This window comes from Cervus elaphus, chromosome 9 (assembly GCF_910594005.1).
Source record: "Cervus elaphus chromosome 9, mCerEla1.1, whole genome shotgun sequence".
NCBI classification, from domain to species: domain Eukaryota; kingdom Metazoa; phylum Chordata; class Mammalia; order Artiodactyla; family Cervidae; genus Cervus; species Cervus elaphus.
This window is the reverse complement of record NC_057823.1, coordinates 11842955-11862607: the sequence shown is the minus strand read 5'-3', so window position 1 is coordinate 11862607 and position 19653 is coordinate 11842955. Positions and strand designations below refer to the sequence as shown.

Here is a 19653-nt window from a genome sequence, read left to right as displayed (position 1 = left end):
TGGGACTCCAGACTGGGAGCACCTCCAAAATGGGCACTGTGCTTCAACCACATGGCTCCTTCATGCCTATCCCAGGGTGTAGTGTTAGGGGCCCACCCAGATGCCTCTGTGCTTCTGTTGAATTTTATCCTAAGTAAGTTGCAAAACCAGAATGGAATTTTTTTTTTTTTTTTTTTTTTGCCTCAGCACGTGGCATGTGGTGGTTAAAGATCCATCTGCAAACACTGAGGACACAGGTTATTCCTGGTCCCAGAAGATCTCACATGCCAAGCGGCAACTAAGCCTGTGGGCCCCAACTACTGAGCCTCTACTCTAGAGCCCACTCACTGCAACTCCTAAAGCCCCAGACACTCTAGAGCCCATGGTCTGCAGCAAGAGAAGCCACTGCAATGAGAAGGCCTGCGTGTTGCAACTAGAGAGAAGCCTGCACACAGCAAAGAAGACTCAGAACAGCCAAAAGCAAAAAAATAAACTTATCTTTTCAAAGAAAAGAATAAGAAGGAACTCAAGCCATCAGGCTCCTTCTAAACTGTGATTCAAGGCCCCAGTCCTTGCTTCCATCTCCTGGAACCAAAGACAGAGCCACCTGGGCTGGCGGTCATCCTCACCAGGTACAAGCACAACTGTGAGTTGTGCATAGCACACTGTGTTTGTTGAGTCTGTAGCCCTCTGGGGGGTGGTTAGGGAAAGCCAGGCTATTTTTCATAGTTGTTGCTTCTTCCCACTATCATTAAAGAGAGAGGTGGACTTTCCCAGTGGCTAAGATGGTAAAGTCCATCCTAAAGGAGATCAGTCCTGAGTATTCATTGGAAAGACTGATGTTGAAGTTGAAACCCCAATACTTTGGCTACCTAATGCGAAGAAGTGACTCATTTGAAAAGACCCTGATGTTGGGAAAGATTGAAGGCAGGTGGAGAAGGGGATGACAGAGGATGAGATGGTTGGATGGCATCACCGACTCGATGGGCATGAGTTTGAGTAAACTCTGGGAGTTGGTGATGGACAGGGAGTCCTGGCGTTCTGCAGTCCATGGGGCTGCAAAGAGTCAGACACAACTGAGCAACTGAACTGAACTGAAGATGGTGAAGAATCCACCAGCAATGCAGGAGATGAGGGTTTGATCCCTGGATTGGAACAATTCCCTGGAGGAGGAAATGGCAAGCCTCTCCAGTGTTCTTGCCTGGAGAATCCCATGGACAGAGTAACCTGGCCAGCTATAGTCCATGAGGTTGCAAAGAGTCAGACAGATGAGCAACTGAGCATGCATGCATGTTCTGAGGCATGCAGAGGTATAACATGAAGGTATTCTCTCTCCATGCAGACTACAGTTTAAATTGGCCAATTCTGGTGAATTGGGGGCTCACAGGGAAGCAGCGAATCAAAGAGCCCTGAGGAGGCAGTTATAGCAAGAAACTAACCACCATTTCTCCACATCCTTGAGAGAATGCCAAGGTCTAACTGATCTCAGGTGACCTCAAGCCAGCAGCAGCTTGAAGCAGGGTTTCAGTTCCTAGCCACAGATTAAGTTTGGGCTGCAAAGGTGAGAGCGCTGAATCTCAGACACTAGACCAGTGGTCAGTGACACAGGCCCTGGCCCTTTGACTTTACACAAAAGAAATCTCACAAAGACAGGAAGTAGTGAAACAAGTGAAGTGTTTATTAGTAAGAAAAAGAATACAGTACATGTGAGTAGACACACGGGCAGACTCAGAAAAAGACTCAGGTGGTTTGAATCACTTTTATGGGGCATTTCTTTCACCGATGTGCCTGGTTATGAGTCCGTATTTGATGTATCTCAGGTCCTCACACATGCACACAAGCATTTCTTAGCCGAGATGGATTCCAGCAAAGAGGCCTATGGGTAGACTTTTGACCACCAAGGAGTCTTCTCATCAAGAAGTTCTCCTTGACTTCAAGAGTGAGAAATATGTGGTCTTGGGACATCTCTGGTGGTCCAATAGCTAAGACTCCGTGCTTCCAATACAGGGTGCCCAGGTTTGATTCCTAGTCAGGGGACTAGATCCCACATGCCACAGTGAAGGTAGAGGAAGATCCCACATGCCACAACTAAGACCCGGCGTGGCCAAACAAATAAATTAATTGTTTTTTAAAAAAAGAAAAAAATGTTTAGTCTTTTATGTGGGCAGGGCCCAGCCTCCTCTGTCAGTGGTCCTGCCATTGATATTTCGGAGTTTCTGTTCACAGGGAATGAACTCAAGCCACTTACTCTGGGGTACCCCACTGGCCTCATGCCTCACAACTAAGCACAGAAGCCAGGAAATAAATGAGGGCAGCGTTCGGGTTTAAGAACTACAGCAGATGGGTGAACCTCGAGGACATGATGCTCAATGAAATAACTGTCACAGAAAGGCAAATACGACAGTATCATTCCAGTTCTATGAGCAATTTAGAGTAGTCAGATTCATAAAGAAAAGGTAGTAGAATGTTGGTTGCCAAGAGCTGGGGCAGGGGGCCAAGAAGGAATGAGGTGTTAGTGTTTCATGGAGACAGAGTTTCAGGTTTATGACATGAGGACCTCTGGAGATGGATGGTGGGGATGGTGGCAAAACATTCTAAATGCATTTAATACCACTGAGCTACCCAGATGGGACTAGTGGTAAAGAACCCACCTGCCAATGCAGGAGATGTAAGAAATATAGGTTTGATCCCTGGGCTGGGGAGATCCTCTGAAGGAGGGCAGGGCAACCCACTCCAGTATTCTTGCCTGGAGAATCCTTTGGACAGAGAAGCCTGGCAGACTACAGTCCATAAGGTTGCAAAGAGTTGAACACAACTGAAGCGACTTAGCACATACCATACATTTAAAAGTAGTTAAGATGGAGACTTCCCTGGTGGTCCAGTGGCTAAGACTCTGCACTCCCAATGCAGAGGGGGCCCAGGTTCAATCCCTGGTCAGGGAACTAGATCCCGCATATGTGTGTGCAGGCATGCTCAGTTGTGTTTGACTCTTTTCGACCCCATGGATTATAGCCTGCCAGTCTCCTTTGTCCATGGAATTTTTCAGGCAGGAATACAAGAGTAGGTTGCCATTTCCTACTCCAGGGGATCTTCCCTACCCAGAGATCAAACCAGTGTCTCCTACATTAGCAGGTAGATTCTTTACCAGCTACACCACCTGGGAAGTTCCCGCCTGCTGCAGCTAAAAAAGATTGTGCATGCTGCCAACTAAAGATCTCACATGCCAGGACTAAGACCTGATGCAGGCAAATAAATAAGCAATTTTTAAATAAATAAATAAGGGTAGTTAAGATGGTCAGTTTTATGTTGTAAGTATTTTCGCCACAGTCTGAAAAATGAAAAGAAAAAACAAAAAGAGCTGTGTCAGGGGAAACCTTTGTTATTACTTGCACATGGAGCTGCCTGGAGATAAAAGGACCAGACACCTACTACATTTTTGAGAGAAATTATGAACTTGGCCTTCAAAGGATCATGACTCTCTGGTACACATAAATCAATACCCTGTGGAGTTTCCTGGCAGTCCTAGGACTTGGGGTTTTCACTGTGGCCCCAGGAACTAAGATCCTGCAAGCCTCGAGGTGAGGCCAAAAAAAGAAAACAATGCCCCAGGGTTATGCCATGAGGCCCTTAAAACCATCCCAGTAGGAAATGCAATGAGAAAGCTTCAGAAGTAGTGATAGGGAACAGAGGTCTGCAAGGAACCTCCCAGAGAACAGAGCCAAGGACCAGGGACAAAGACCTTACTCACAGCAATTCGGGAGTCTTCACATATTTGAATTGCTAAATTCAGTGACTTCTGTGTGTTTCCCATGCTTCCACTGAGGTTTTGGGCTCACTGTGTCTTTAACATTTTATTTTTCATGTAGATTGGAAGTTTTTATCTTATATTTCAAGTCTGTTAGTCACCAGCCACAAGAAACCTGTCCAGAGTTCAAAGGACAGTTGGAACAGGATGCTGTGAACAGATGATTCATTAAGCTATGACCTCAGAGAGGATGCTCTGCGTCTGAGGAGTGTGTGCTCGTTGTATGACGCTGAGTAGAGTGGCACTTCTGCCACTTATGGACATTTGCAGAACTTCTCCCAGTTCTGCCTGGCTAAGAAAATGCCTTCAGATCTTTCAGCACCAAGGTATTTACAAGACAAAGAAACCCTCCTCTTGTTAATACTGCCTGCCTCTCACATCACAATTTTTTAAATTGTAATTGAAGATGAAGGGAAAAGGCAGCTTTTTATGGAGTTTCTGCTGGGTCCCAGGCACTGTTTGTGAATTGCCTTACCTAGACTATTTCATTTAAGGTTATGGGAGTAACCTGTTTTCCAGTCTGGGGAGTTGAGTGGCGGAGAAACTGAGTATCTGGCGGGGCACATGTTAATGAAAAAGCTAGAGGGGAAATGTAGAGAGAGTGTTTTGTGTTTTTTACCTTATTTATTTATTTTTTTGGTGGTACCAGGTCTTTAGTTGCAGCATGCAGAATTTTTTTTTTTTTTTTTTTTTTTTTTTGCTTAATCACTCTTAGCGATGCCATGGACTGCAGCACACCAAGCTTCCCTGTCCTCCACCATCTCCCGGAGCTTGCTGAAACTCATGTCCCTTGAGTTGGTGATGCCATCCAACCATCTCACCCTCTGTTGTCCCCGTCTCCTCCTGTCTTCAATCTTTCCTAGCATCAGGGTCTTTTCCAATGAGTCAGTGCATCACGTGGTCAAAGTACTGAAGCTTCAGCTTCAGTATCAGTCCTTCCAATGAATATTCAGGGTTGATTTCCTTTAGGATGGACTGGTTTGATCTTCTTGCCATCCAAGGGACTCTCAAGAGTCTTCTCCAGCACCACAGCTCAAAATGAACTCTTAGTTGCTGTCATGTGCGATCTAGTCCCCTGACCAGGGATGGAACCCGGACGCTCTGAATTGGGAGTGCTTGCGTCTTAGCCACTGGGTCACCAGAAAAGTCCCAGGGAGTGTTTATTTTAAAATTACGCGGCTTCGGGCCAGGATCCTCCTCAGAGCCACCCTCACCTCCTTATTACGCAAAGTGTATACCACCGGGTTCAGTAGCGGCGTCACCACCGTGTAGAACACAGCCACCAGGCGGTCCTGGCCCGGGCTTCCTCCAGACTCGGGCCTCAGGTAGATGATGGAGGCGCAGCCAAAATGCACGACGACCACGGTGAGGTGGGCGGCGCAGGTGGAGAAGGCTTTGCTCCGGCCAGCGGCCGAGGGGATCCTCAGGAGGGCGGCCACGATGAAGGCGTAGGAGAGGAGGATGAGGAGGAAGGAGATTAACACCACGAGAACACTCAGGAAGAAGATGGCCAGCGCTTTGCTGACATTCTCCGCGCAACTGAGCTTCAGGACCGGGGCGATGTCGCAGAAGAAGTGCTCCACCCGGTTGCTGCGGCAGAAGCGCGAGGAGAAGATCAGGCTAGTCTCGATCGAGGCCACCGAGAAACCGGAGCAGAAAACCAGGGCTCCCAGACCGACGCAAACCGTGGGTCTCATGATCACCGGATAGCGCAGAGGATGGCAGATGGCCACGTAGCGGTCGTAACCCATCAGAGTGAGGAGGAAGCAGTGACTGCATCCCAGGCCCAGGAAGAAGAACATCTGAGCCCGACAGCCAGAGATGGAGATGGCCTGGTTCTCCATCCACAGACGAGCCAGCATGTTGGGGATGGTGACCAGCGTGTAGCAGGTCTCGGAGAGGGATAGCGCCGCCAGGAAGCGGTACATGGGAGTGTGCAGGGTCCGGTCGGCATGGATGACGGTGATGATGGTGACGTTGCCGCTGAGGGTAACCAGGTACGTGAGGAAGAACAGTGCAAAGAGGGTGGTCCTCAGGTCTGGGAGGTTGGAGAAACCCACCAGCAAAAATTCTGTCACCAGCCAGGTGGCATTTTCCTGCTGCTTCTCAGGAACCTGAGAGGAGAAGGCAGAGGCAATGGAGAAGGACAGTTCAGTAAGGCTCTGCTAAACATCATGTGGCAGTAAGAAAGGATAATCATCCCTGTTTTACACACAAAAAAAAAAGAAAAAAAGGAAAGAGGGACAGAAATGAGGCAATTGTGGGACTTCCCTGGTAGTCCAGTAGTTAAGAATCCGCCTTGCAATGTAGGGGACGCAGTTGTCATCGCTGGTTGGGAAAATAAGATCCCACATGCTGGGCAGCAGCTAAGCCCATGAGTGGTGCGAGGCAGCTTCTGAGCCCCAGAACTCTGGAGTCCCAGCCACACAACTAGAGAGCTGGCAGACAGCAACTACTGAGCCCCCACACAGCAATGAAGATTCTGCGTGCTGCAACTAAGATCCAATGCAGCCAAATAAATAAATAGTAAACATAAATAAACAAGAAATGAGGTCATGGTTTTCCTAATATCACACGGCTAGCAGCTCTGCAATAGACAAGAAAATCACAGATATGGAAATAACTTGGGTGCTCATTAACAGATGAATGAAAAAGGAAGATTGGTACATATACACGTCAGAATATGATTCAGAGATGAGAAAGAAGGAAATATTCCCATTTGACAATATGAATGGACTTTGAGGACATAATGCTAAGTGTAATATCAGATAGAGAAAGAAAAACACTGTATGACCTCACTTATTTGTAGAATATAAAAGTCAAACTTAAAATATATATATATATATATATATATATATATATAAAAGGGTGGGAGTTAGGGATAAATAGTAAAATCATCATTACCAGGGGTTGGGAGGTAGGTGGAGAATTGGAGAGATGATGTTTAAGTATACAAACTTGCAACTATCAGGAAATAAGTCCTAGAGATCTAACGCATAGCACAGTGAATATAGACCGTTGTGTATATAAACATCAAAGTTGCTAAGAGATTAGATCTTTTTTTTTTTTTTTTTGAGACTATATCTTAATTGTTGTTTAGTTGAAAAGTTGTGTCTCACTCTTTTGTGACCTTTTGGACGGTAGCCTACCAGGCTTCCCTGTCCCTGGGATTTCCCAGGCAAGAATACTGTAGTGGGTTTCCATTTCCTTCTCCAGGGAAACTTCCCAACCCAGGGGTTGAACCCAGGTCTCCTGCATTGTCAGGGAAGCTCAGATCTTAATTATTCCCACCATAAAAAAGAAATGATAATTCTGCGACATGATAAGAGATGCTGCTATGGCTACAATGGTGCATCCATGCTAAGTCGCTTCAGTAATGTTCGACTCTTTGCAACCCTGAGGACTGCAGCGCTGCAGGCTACTCAGTCCATGGGATTCTTCAGGCAAGAATACTGGAGAGTTTTACCATTTCCTTCTCCAGGGCATCTTCCCAACTTTGAGGTCGAACCCACATCTCTCATATCTCCTGCATTGGCAGGCAGGTTCTTTACCACTAGCACCACCTAGGAAGCCTGGCTACAAGAGTAATCATATTTACAATCCACCTTAAACTTACACAGTGAAATATATTTCAATTAAAAGAAGAAAAGAGGGACGTCCCTAAGTGTCCAGTGATTAAGACATCATGCTTCCACTGCAGCACAGATTTGATCCCTCATCAAAGAATTAGATCCCGCATGCCCCACATGGCCAAAAACAAGGGGTGGGGGATTATTTTTAACAAAATAAAGCAAAAAAAATGTCCTTAATTAAAAAAAATTTTTTTAGGAAAATCACAAGAACCTTATAAGGAGTAAATTACAATATTTGGGGCAGGGAGAGGGGGTAAGAACTTCAGGGCGTTAGTCTGAATTCCACTAGAAACAGATCCTGAGGAAAGGATTCAAAAGCAAGTAATTTATCTGCAACGTCATCTCCAAATACATGGGAGGTGGAGTGGTAAAGGGAGACAGACCATAAAAAGTGTATTATGACACAGATGTACAGAACAGACTTTTGGACTCTGTGGTAGAAGGCGAGGGTGGGATGTTTCGAGAGAACAGCATCGAAACATGTATATTATCTATAGTGAAACAGATCACCAGCCCAGGTGGGATGCATGAGACAAGTGTTCGGGCCTGGTGCACTGGGAAGACCCAGAGGAATCGGGTGGAGAGGGAGGTGGGAGGGGGGATCGGGATGGGGAATACATGTAACTCCATGGCTGATTCATGTCAATGTATGACAAAACCCACTACAATATTGTAATTAGCCTCCAACTAATAAAAATAAATGAAAAAAAAGTGTATTATCAAGATGTTGACTGAAATGAAAACACACAACAGGAGAGCTGTTAGGTTCAGTTTTATTTGGGGACTTACTAAGCACTGAAGCTTGAGAGAGGGCTGCCCTGGTGGCTCAGACAGTAAAGAATCTGCCTGCGACGCGGGAGACCCAGGTTCGATCCCTGAGTGGGTAAGATCCCCTGCAAAAGGGAATGGCTACCCACTCCAGTATTCTTGCCAGGAGAATTCCATGAACAAAAGAGCCTGGCAGGCTATAGCCCATGGAGTCGCAAAGAGTCAGACATGACTGAGTGACTAACACTTCAAAGCTTGGGAGACAGCCTCTCGGAGAGCTCTGAGCAACTGCTTGGAAGCAGGGTGGGGGTTGGGGGTGGGAGGGGGCGTGCAGGGGAGTCAGATTTTGGAGAAGTGGGAAATGCAATCAAGCATGCACCTCAGTAGAAGGTTGCTGCTAGTCACAAGGAGCAGATATTTTATTGATTTTAGTGCTTTTCTAACTTTGGGAAGATGTAAGAAACTCTGTTGTTCAGTCACTAAGTTATATCCGACTCTGTGACCCCATGGACTGCAGCACACCAAGCTCCCCTGTCCTTCACCATCTCCCAGAGTTTGTTCAAGTTCATGTCCATTGAGTCGATGATGCAAGAAATTGGGCTCATAAAAATCTCTCCCGAAAATCTAATTATCTGATGGGCTGTTCTGCCAGTTTTCCCAGAGCACTAAGAATTTCATTCCTGATCCCCACACTGAACTCCTTTCAGGGTGTGTTGAAGGTCAGTGACTGCAGTGGTCTGTGACTCAATCCTTGTAGAGCCAGGTGGCCAGTGACTTTCTTCAGGAGCATTACTACAATTTAATCCCACCTGGAGGTCCTTGAGGGGTGGTGAGAGAACTGCACTGTTTATCCATCAATGCCCAATCATCTTACTCAAGAGGTTCTACCAGGAAGCATTAATCTCCGGGACTCCCACACCTGCCACACGTACAGGGAATTCAGTCTGACAGGTAAGACAGGAAATTGTGGCCAAGGGGATGTGGGCTAGGAATTTACAGAATACTCTACTATCTGTGTGAAAAGGATACCCAAGAAAGGCAAAGCCTGTAACATTGATATCTGAAATGATCAAAGTAATACTTCTAGAAAATTTGACACCCAAGGCTATATAATGTCTTCCACGGTCCCTCGGCACTTTTGCCTTCCTCCATAAAAATTGCTTTTGAGGGGAGGGTGGGGTTGGCCAAGCCTCGAGGCTTGTGGGATCCTAGTTTCTCAACCAGGGATTAAACCTGAGACCCTCAGCAGTAAAAGCACCAAGTTCTAATCACTGGACTACCAGGGAACTCCTGAAAATTATTTTTAAAAAGGGGGAGGAATTCCCTGGCTGCCCAATGGTTAGGACTGCTTGATTCCATTGCAAGAGACACAGGTTCAATCCCTAGGTTAAGAACTAAGATTCTGGTGGGAGGGGGGATCGGGATGGGGAATACGTGTAAATCTATTGCTGATTCATGTCAATGTATGACAAAACCCACTGAAAAAATAAATAAATAAATAAATTTTTTTAAAAATAAAAAAAATAAAAGATCTTTGTGAAGAAAAAAAAAAAAAAAGAACTAAGATTCTGCAAGCCATGAGACATGGCCCAAGAAAAAAATTGTCTTTTATTTTTATGCAAATTTTATTTCTAATTTTTATTTAAATAAAATTTCATTTGTCAAATGAAATAAAGCCAATCTTAATTTATGTAAATTTTATAAAACTTCAAAATTTTTACAATTTTAGGACTGTATTGATGTAAAGATGAATATAATTCTCACCCTAAGAGCTTATTTATTTCTTCTGATCTTAGAAATTTACACAATTTCATGGGCCACCTATCAGTATTTCGGATCCAGGCCTTGTGCTGATAAATACTTCTGTGTTAATTAAATGGAAAATAATTCTGAAATTATTGACTTTCTTTTTTTTTTGCTGTGCTTCACAGCATTCAGGATCTTAGTTCCTGTACCAGGGATCAAACCCATGTCCCCTGTTGTGGAAGCACAGAGTCCTAACCACTAAATCACCAGGGAATTCCTGTAAAATTTTTAACCATTTTAATTCAAATAATGAAGTATTAGTAAAAATCCTGGGATTTCCCTCGTGGTCCAGTGGTTAAGAATTTGCCTGCCAACGCAGGGAACACAGGTTCGATCCCTAGTCTGGAAGGATTCCACATGCCATGAGGCAGCTAAGCCCATGCACTACAACTACTGAAGCCTGCATGCCCTAGAGCCTGTTCTCTGAAACAAGAGAAGCGACCACCAAGGGAAGCCCACACACTGCAGCTGGAGAGTAGCCCTTGCTCCATGCAACTAGAAAAAGCAGCAATGAAAAAAACTCAGCACTGCCATAAATAAATAGGAAAAATATTAATTACTGGATTGGTGATAGTTTTATTATTTTATAATCAATTAACTTGCAAGCCCAGAAAATGCATATAATCTATATTGGAATGTTTGTGAGTATTTTGCACTCATTTGGAGAATGGTCCTAATGTAATCTTTCCCTGCTTATCAAGAGTTAATTCGTCTGGAGGGAAGCACATTTTCAAAACAACTCAAGAGACTCCCAAGACTGGGGGTACTGGAGAGATGGGGGCTGATTTATGCGCCCTCTAGTGGCATTTGGGGTAATCTGCAAGCCAGTGACCCTCAAAGTGAAGTGAAGAGAAAGTTGCTCAGTCGTGTCCGACTCTGCGACATGGACTTTCACCCGCCAGGCTCCTCTGTCCATGGAATTCTCCAGGCAAGAATACTAGAGTGGGTTGCCATTTCAATGACTCTTAGAAGAGAAGAAATAGCTGCGCCGCTGAAATTACTTATCTGCAGCAATTGGTCAAGAGAAATTGAGAATGATTCTTTAAATGTTTTAGAAGTTTGTTGAAATTTTAATTTGTGAAAAATACACTTTAAATTTTAGTTCTAAAGATATATAAGTAGAGAAAAGCAACAAAAATGTGCTTGATCGCGTCATAAAAAAAAAGACTATTCAGGACCATCGGAGAACTTAATAGGTGCAAAAGACAGTGAGGAATGGTTGCCCGTTTTTCATGAAGAAAGGAAAACCAGGAAGCAGGCAGTCATGTTGATCAAGCACAGGGGTGCGAACGTTTTCTGTATAGGACCAGAGAGTGAATAGTTTAGCCCATTTGGGTTGTGCAATCTCTGTTATGACTGCTCAACTCTGTCCAACTAGTGTGAAAGCAGCCATGGACAATGTACACACGAGTGTCCCTGAACGTTTCAATAAAACTTTATTTACAAAAACAGGCAGGCGGCCAGATTTGGCCCTCTGACTATAGTTTGCTGGATTTCCCAGGTGGCACAGTGGTAAAGAAACCACCTGCTGCAGACACAGCAGATAGGGGTTCGATCCCTGGTCAGGAAGATCCCCTAGAGTAGGAAATGGCAACCCACTCCAGTATTCTTCCCTGGAAAATTCCTTGGACAAAGGAGTCTGGTAGGCTACAGTCCACAGGGTTGCAAAGAGTCGGACATGACTGAGCACTCAAGGACACGTGCACACTATAGTTTGCCAACTCCTGATCCAGCACAAACAAAACTAAAAGAATATTCCACTTAGGAAAATTCCAATGAGGTCCTCTGAGGAATTCACACTATGGGAAAAAAAAAAAAAAAAGCAAAGCCTGACTTGAAATCTTCAAAAACTAAGGCAAAATGAAATTCCAACTTAAGAATCTCAGACTCCACTTAAGAAATCTAGATCTAGGGGACTTCCCTGGCAGTCTAGCCTCTGCCAATTCAGGGGCTCCGGTTCAATCCCTTGATCTGGGGAATAAGATCCCACATGCTGTGCTGTGCAGGGATGGGGAATCAGAAGGAATCTAGATCTATGAAAAGGTACACTGGACAGAGATACCCAGAGCATGTGTCTGAAAAAGGATCCTTTATTGCAAATTAAACTAAATCAGAAAGAACATCAGGGCCCTTATATAGTGAGACTTATAGAAATTTGATTACCTGGAAGACTTCACAGAGAAAAAAAGTAATTGGATTATGACCACTGAAAAAGTGTAATTTCTGAATATCACAAAACATTGTTAAATTGAAACAAATGTATAGGCAAATAACAAACTAGAAGAGGTTGTGACTCTAAAAAATCTTCAGTTCCTCTTTTGCACAGCAAATCATAAACAAAAAGACAACCTATAGAATGGGAGAAAATATTTGCAATGATGAAACTGACAAGAGCTTTATTTCCAAAATACACAAACAGCTCATACAGCTCAATTTCAAGAAAAACAAACGATCCACTCAAAAAATGGGCAGAAGACCTAAACAGCATTTTTTTAATTTATCAAATTGGCAAAGATTGAAGAAGAAAATGAGAGGTGGGTGCTCTCACAATAATGAGTGTGAGTAAAACTAGGCCCTTGACCTCTTTGCATTGTTGGTTGCAGGAAAATACAATTTGTTTATATATCTGAAATCTTATTTTGGTTCTATAATTCTCCTTCTAAATATTTTCTCAAAAATAAATTATCTGGGGAATTTCCCTGGTGGTCCAGTGGTTAAGAATCGCCTGCCAGTACAGTGGACTTGGGTTCCATCCCTAGTCCGGGAAGATCCCACATGCCACAGAGCAACTAAGCCCAGGTACCTCAACTACTGGAGCCCAGGTGGCCTAGAGTCAACACACGGCACCTAGAGAGTAGCCCCCACTTGCCACAACTAGAGAAAAACCTGTGCACAGCAATGAAGACCCAGCAGAGCCCCAGAATAAATAAACAAACATATAATTTAAATAAAAGAAAAAATTATCTGGGACTTCCCTGGTGGTCCAGTGGGTAAAACTCCTCACTTCCAATGCAGGGGGCCCAGGTTCTGTTCCTGGTCAGACAACTAGATGCCTCAACTAAGGATTCCACATTCCACAACAAAGATCAAAGATCCCACGTACTGCAACTAAGACCCAGCACAGCCAAATAAATGAATATTTTTTAAAAAAAGAAATTCTCTGACTTTCAGGTACAAGGATGTTCACAGTAGCGTTATTTAAAGTTTAAAAAAAGAGAAAAAAAAACCTAGTGTTCAATAAAATGCCCTTACAAATCATTAAGGGGGGAAAGAGCTAAAACTTTATAAATGAGAAGATGGACCATCATTCAAGTCACGTCTTTGAGAATAATTGATGACAAGAGAAGAATCTTCATGCATGTGTTTGCTGAGAAATGGGAAACAAAACAGTTGGATCTCAATTGACTTACTACAAACACGTGCATTTTCCCTTCTTTTTTGTATGTCCCAATTTTTCTGCATCAAGTGGGGATTTTTGTAAATAGAAGAAATAAAATTTTTTAGAGGGATTCTTTTTCCTCTGGGTAAGTATTTTTATTGTTCTTAAAGAAGTTTAATCAATCTGGTTCAGAAAAAAAGGAGCTAAGGGTAGAGATAAAGAGGTTCCCTTTGAAACCCAAAGCTCAGATGGTAAGGAATCTGCCTGCAATGCAGGAAGCCTGGGTTCTATCCCTAGGTCAGGAAGAGCCCCTGGAGAAGGGAATCGCAACCCACTCCAGTATTCTTGGCTAAAGAATTCCATGGACAGAGGAGCCTGGCGAGATACAGTCTTTGGGGTCACAAAGAGTTGGACACGATTGAGCAACTAACACACAGGGATAGAGATAAAGAGGTTCCCTTTGGAACGCAAAATATGCTAACACCATTTGTGGTGAACATTTTCAATATACGATCTGAGGAGAAAATGTCTAGTAAAAACTGCAAATAAGTAGGTGACTTGGCTCCCTAGCAAACCATGTATATTCAGTCCCTCAGTCATGTCCTACTTTTTGTGACCCTGTGGACTATAGCCCACCAGGCTCCTCTGTCCTTGGAATGTTCCAGGCAAGAATACTGGAGTGGGTTGCCATTTCCTCCTCCAGGGGATCTTCCTGACCCAGGGATCAAATCCTTGTCTGTTGCATCAAATCTGAGTCTCTTGTGTCTCCTGCATTGGCAGGCGGATTCTTTATCCTGGGCAAGCCATGAGGTGGACCTTTCTGGAAGATCATAGGAAGTATGTGTGGGCATCTAAGGGCATTAGACAAATGTTCCAGAGTGAGGTGATGCTTTTTAGAGAGAGAAGTTAAGACCAGGTTGATGGACTCCCTGCTGTAATTGTCCTATAGGAAGGGGTCTTTCATGGTATTAACACACGCTTTCTCCAGGAACATCAGCTTTTCTTGGGCCTCATAAAGAGGGAAGGAAACATCCCTCAATACACACTCAGTGTAGAAGTCTCCTCTAGCTAAATTAGCCAGCCTCTACGTGCATGCCTCCAGTGATGGGGAGGTCACTACCTGACCAAAATTCCCATTACATAAAGCAGAAATCTTGTGCTCAAGACAGTGATGTATTGAGACAACAAGATTGAGCTCTGGAATCAGACAGGGCTGGATTTGAATGCAGGCACCTTCACTAACTAGGAGCAGTGTGAGCCTGGGTAGCCGGCTTTCTCCCTCTGAGCATCATCTGTCATAGTGAAAATTGATCCTCTGAGATCACGGATAATAATAAGATTCTCTGACCAATGTTAAGAATCCTTTGGTCTCAGGCTCCTGGCAAGGATAGCTAGGATTTCTATTCTTGGCTTTGCACTGCTGGGGAAGCAGAACATAGACGGGATCACTGTTCACAGTAGTGGTACCAAGATTTGAAGCCAGGAGTCTATCTCCGGAGGCTGTCCTTTAAGGGCTGCTGTGAGTTTTGCAGGCTCACCTTCCATGCTATACACATTCATGGAGCAACAGTTCTCTGCCAGGCATTGCTCTCAGCATGGAGGACATAGCAGGGAACTAGACAGAGATCCCAGCTTGGGAGGAGCAAAAGGCTCTAGGGAAGTGAATCAGGAAATAAGCAACAAACTTGATGACTAAATACGTGAGATTCTATATTGGAAGTTAGTGCTACAGAAAAAGAGAAAGCAGAAAATTTAGGGGGTAATTGAGAGGTCTGAAGAGGCTGCAATTTTACATAAGACAGTCAGAAAAGGGCTTGTTGATAGAACTACCATGAAAGTGAAAATGAAAGTGTCAGTCGCTCGGTTGTGTCCAACTCTTTGTGACCCCATGGACTGTAGCTACCAGGCTTCTCTGTCCACGGAATTCTCTAGGCAATACTGAGGTGGGTTGCCATTCTCTTCTCCAGGGGATCTTTCCAACCCAGGGATCTAACCCAGGTCTCCTACATTGCAGGCAGATTCTTTACTGTCTGAGCTGCCTTGGAAGCCCATGGGCTGTGCTGTGCTTAATCGCTCATACTTGCTCAGTCTTATCTGACTCTTTCCGACCCCAGGGACTATAGCCCACCAGATTCCTCTGTCCATGGGGACTCTCCACGAAGGAATACTGGAGTGGGTTGCCATGCCCCTATCCGGGGGATCTTCCTAACCCAGGGACCCAACCCAGATCTCCCGCATTGCAGACAGATTCTTTACTGTCTGCACCTCTGGACATATACCCAGAGAAAACCATAATTCCAAACGCTAGATGCACCTCAGTGTTTATTGCTGCACTGTTTACATTAGCCAAGACATGGAGGCAGCCTGGATATCCATCCACAGAGGAGTGGATGGGAAGATGTGGCACATATACACAATGGAATATTACTTGGCCATGAAAAGGGGGAAAGAAATTGTGTCATCTGCAGACACGTGGATGGACCTACGGACGGTCATACAGAGTGAAATGTAAGAAAGAAAAACACTGTATATTAACATATATGTGGAATCTAGAAAAATGGTATAGATGAACCTATTTGCAAAGCAGAAATGGAGACACAGATGAGGAGAACAAATATATGGACAGTAGGAGGGGAAGGAGAGATGGGTTGAGTTGGGAGATTGGGATTGACATGTAAACACTACCATGTATAAAATGGGCTTTCCAGGTGGCACTAGTGGTAAAGAACCCTCTCACCAATGCAGGAGACATTAAGAGACACAGGTTTGATCCCTAGGTTGGGAAGATCCCCTGGAGGAGGGCATGGCAACCCACTCCAGTATTCTTGCCTGGAGAATCCCATGGACAGAGGAACTTGGCAGGCTACAGTCCATAGGGTCACAAAGGGTCGGACTTGACTGAAGTGACCTGGCACGCATGTATAAAATAGGCAAACGAGAGCCTACTGTATAGCATAGAGAACTCGACTCAGTGCTCTGTGGTGACCTAAATGGGGAGGAAATCTAAAAAAGGGGGATATATGCATACCTATGGCTGTTCACATTGTTGTACACTAGGAACTAAATCACCATGGTAAAGAAACTATTAAAAAGAAGGTGAAAGAAAAGAACTTGTTTATGTTCAATGCTCAGTTGCTCTGAAATGTTTTTCTCCTCTTTGTTTTCAGATCTCACCTTGAGGGTTAGGGATGGGCCAGAGTGGCTTGTCCCAGCTTGGCAGCGACCGCAGTCTTTGCTCTTGCTTCCCTCTGAACTGGGCAGATGCCACCTCCATGGTGAGGATGGAGAGGTGCCTGCCAGCTGTCTGCATGACCCCGCCCGGCTCAGCCTGTGTCCTCCCTGGCATTCCCTGAGATAAACAGAGTCCCCTTTGCTCCTGGCTGGACTGGTCCGTCCCTGCCCGCCTGATACAGCTTTGCCAGCCCTTTCACCCTCCTCTTTCTCCCACACCCTCATCTAACCTGCCAGGAAATTCTGCGGGCTCCACCTGCACCTCTGTCCAGGATCGGCCACCTCTCACCACCTCCATGGCCCACACTCATCATCCGTCAGTGGGACGAGCTCAGCCACCTCGTCCTGGATCTCCTGGCTGTCACCCCTGTCCCCCACATTCTGGTCTCCCACAGCAGCCAGAGGGCACCTGGGAACCCCTCAGTCAGGTCATGTCTCTCCTCTGCTCAGAATCCCCCGCAGCTCCCACGGCACTTGGTGTAAAAGTCAGGGTCCTCACTGTGACTCATAAGACACGCTCAGTTACCACCTTGCCCTCACCTCCTTCCTCCCTCTCAGCCTCTCCCCCTGCCTCCCTGTTTCTCCTGCAGTTACTGTTCTAAGCACAGCGCAGGCTTTGCGTGGGATGTTGCCTCTACCCCATGTATTTTCTTGACTGATTTCCCCGTTTCTTTCAAGGGTGGATTTGGGATCTTTGCCAAGCTGAAACAAGCAAGCCACCCGGGTCTACTCTTACTTCTTTCTGGAAGACCTGCGATTTCTGTGGTGGCATGGCGGATAAGAATCTGCCTGCCAATGCAGGGAACACAGGTTCAACTCCTCTTCCTGGAAGACCCCATATGCTGTGGAGCAGCTAAGCCCAGGAGCCGCAACTACTGAGTCTGAGCGTTGCAAGTACTGAAGCCCTTGCAACTAGAGCCTGTGCTCCACAACAGTGAGAAGTCCAAGCACCACAACAAAGAGTAGCCCCCCACTTGCTGCAATAAGAGAGAGAGCCTGCGTAACACATCGAAGACCCAGCAGAGCCGTAAACAAATAATTTTTTTTTTTAAAGGCAGAGTCCCTGAACATAGCTGCAACTTAACCCTGCAACAGCTGAGAAGCTGTGACTTTGAATTTGCCTCAACATGTCCAAAGTCTGTTTTCCAATTATGACAAGTGAGAGTGCCTGGCCAAAAGGAGGTCAGGTTACAGGGCTAGACATTGTCTTATTTGCCTACCTGGAACCCGTGACAGTTGCACCCATGGACAGATCTCCAAGCGAGTTGCTTGTTTCATGGGAAAGTGGGGACCCAGAAAGTTCTGAGCTTAGGACTCCACAGGAGGTTCAGATGGTAAGGAACCCACCTGAAAGTGCAGCAGACAAAGGTTCAATCCCTGGATCGGGAAGATCCCGTGGAGAAGGAAATGGCAACCCACTCCAGTATTCTTGCCTGGAAAGTCCCATGGACAGAGGAGCCTGGAGGGCTACAGTCTATGGGGTCAAAAAGAGCCAGACACGACTTAGTGATGAAAAAACAACAAAACAACAAAGTCCTGAGCTCAGGGGCATGCCCATGCCACCCCTATGGTGAGGGTGAGAGCCGAGGAACACAGTGAACTGAGATCTGGACTCTTTCCTTTTCTACCAGGAAGCCTCCTCAATACTGGAACTGCTTCCCCGTCACCACTGAGCCCTCACCACTCAATGGCCCTCTATGTGTGTGTGTGTGCATTTGTGCCCATGAAGCTTCTGGATTCGTGTGTGTGCGTGTGCATGCCTGCCACTTGCAGGGCACATGTGTGTGCATTTTGCACCCTTAGTGCACGCATTAGCCCCACCCTCCTTCTGCTGTCTGCTTACATGCCCGTGCATGCCCGCCAGGGTTGTGGTGTGGCTTCTCCAGCCAGGCAGGGGCCCTGAATCCACACTCACCATGGCCGAGGGAGGCTCCTGCGGTGCCTGCCAACATCACTCTCTGCTTACTGCCTGAGAGAGGAGGGGCTGAGGGCCAGGGTCCTGTTATACAGGGACCCCCTGGAGATGCTGTCCCAGGGGGGTCCCCAGATACTAACGAGCCCCCCAGGGCTCAGGCTGGAAACACCCTGCAGGGCTTTTCCCTCCTGGAAACTGGAGACCTCAGGGTCTGCTTCCCCAGCCCACAGGATCTGATGGCAAAAACAAGTGGGAAAAGGACTAATGACACTTTCTTTTTTTGGATGGTGGCCCCAAATGCACACCTCACTCCACCCATTCTCCCCAGTGACCCTCAGGGCCCAGCAGGTGCTGGACAAGGCTGCTGCCCCAAGGAAGGTGTGCCGTCTATACCCTGCTCTCAAAGGGGGAAGGAAGAAGTGCATCATTTTGATGTTATTCAGTTGCTCATGTGTGTCTGACTCTTTGCAACCCAACGGACTGCAGCACACCAGGCTTCTCTGTCTGTCACCAACTCTCGCAGTTTGCTCCAACTCATGTCCATTGAGTCAGTGATGCCATCCAACCATTTCATCCTCAGCGTCCCCTTCTCCTCCTGTCTTCAATCTTTCCCAGCATCAGGGTCTTTTCCAATAAGTTGGCTCTTTGCATCAGGTGGCCAAAATACTGGAGCTTCAGCTTCAGCATCAGTCCTTCCAGTGAATATTCAGGTTTGATTTCCTTTAAGATTGACTGATCTGATCTCCTTGATCAAATAGAAGACTCTCAGGAGTCTTCTCCAGTACCACAGTTTGAAGGTATCAATTCTTCGGCTCTCTGCATTTTTTATTGTCCAGCTCTCACATCTGTACATGACTGCTGGAAAAACTAAAGCTATGACTATACAGGCTGTTGTCAGCAAAGTACAGGAGAAAAGCAGAGAGATAGCTCCAGAAGGAACGAAGAGGCTGAGCCAAAGTGGAAACAATGCCCAGTTATGGATGTGTCTAGTGGTGAAAGTAAAGTCCAAAGCTGTAGAGAACAATATTGCATAGGAACCTGGAATATTAGGTCCATGAATCAAGGTAAATTGGAAGTGATCAAACAGGAGATGGCAAGAGTGAACATCAACATTTTAGGTGTCAGTGATGTCCAGCAC

The 19653-nt window shown here is 45.6% G+C and overlaps 1 protein-coding gene and 1 non-coding gene across 2 annotated transcripts in view; one reads left to right on the top strand and one right to left on the bottom strand.

Moving 5' to 3' along the window:
- The window catches only part of LOC122699842 (olfactory receptor 10T2-like), a 30646-nt gene extending 13274 nt beyond the window's left edge, over positions 1 to 17372 (bottom strand). The window contains exons 1-2 of the mRNA XM_043912252.1: positions 17337 to 17372; positions 4960 to 5898 (exon numbers count right to left, since the gene is read on the bottom strand). Coding sequence (XP_043768187.1) covers positions 4960 to 5898; positions 17337 to 17372 — 975 coding nt within the window. The remainder of the gene's footprint in view (positions 1 to 4959; positions 5899 to 17336) is intronic.
- On the top strand, positions 2847 to 2921 carry TRNAG-CCC. Its single transcript has one exon. It is a non-coding gene; the product is annotated as a tRNA-Gly (tRNA).
- Positions 17373 to 19653: the final 2281 nt, after the last annotated feature.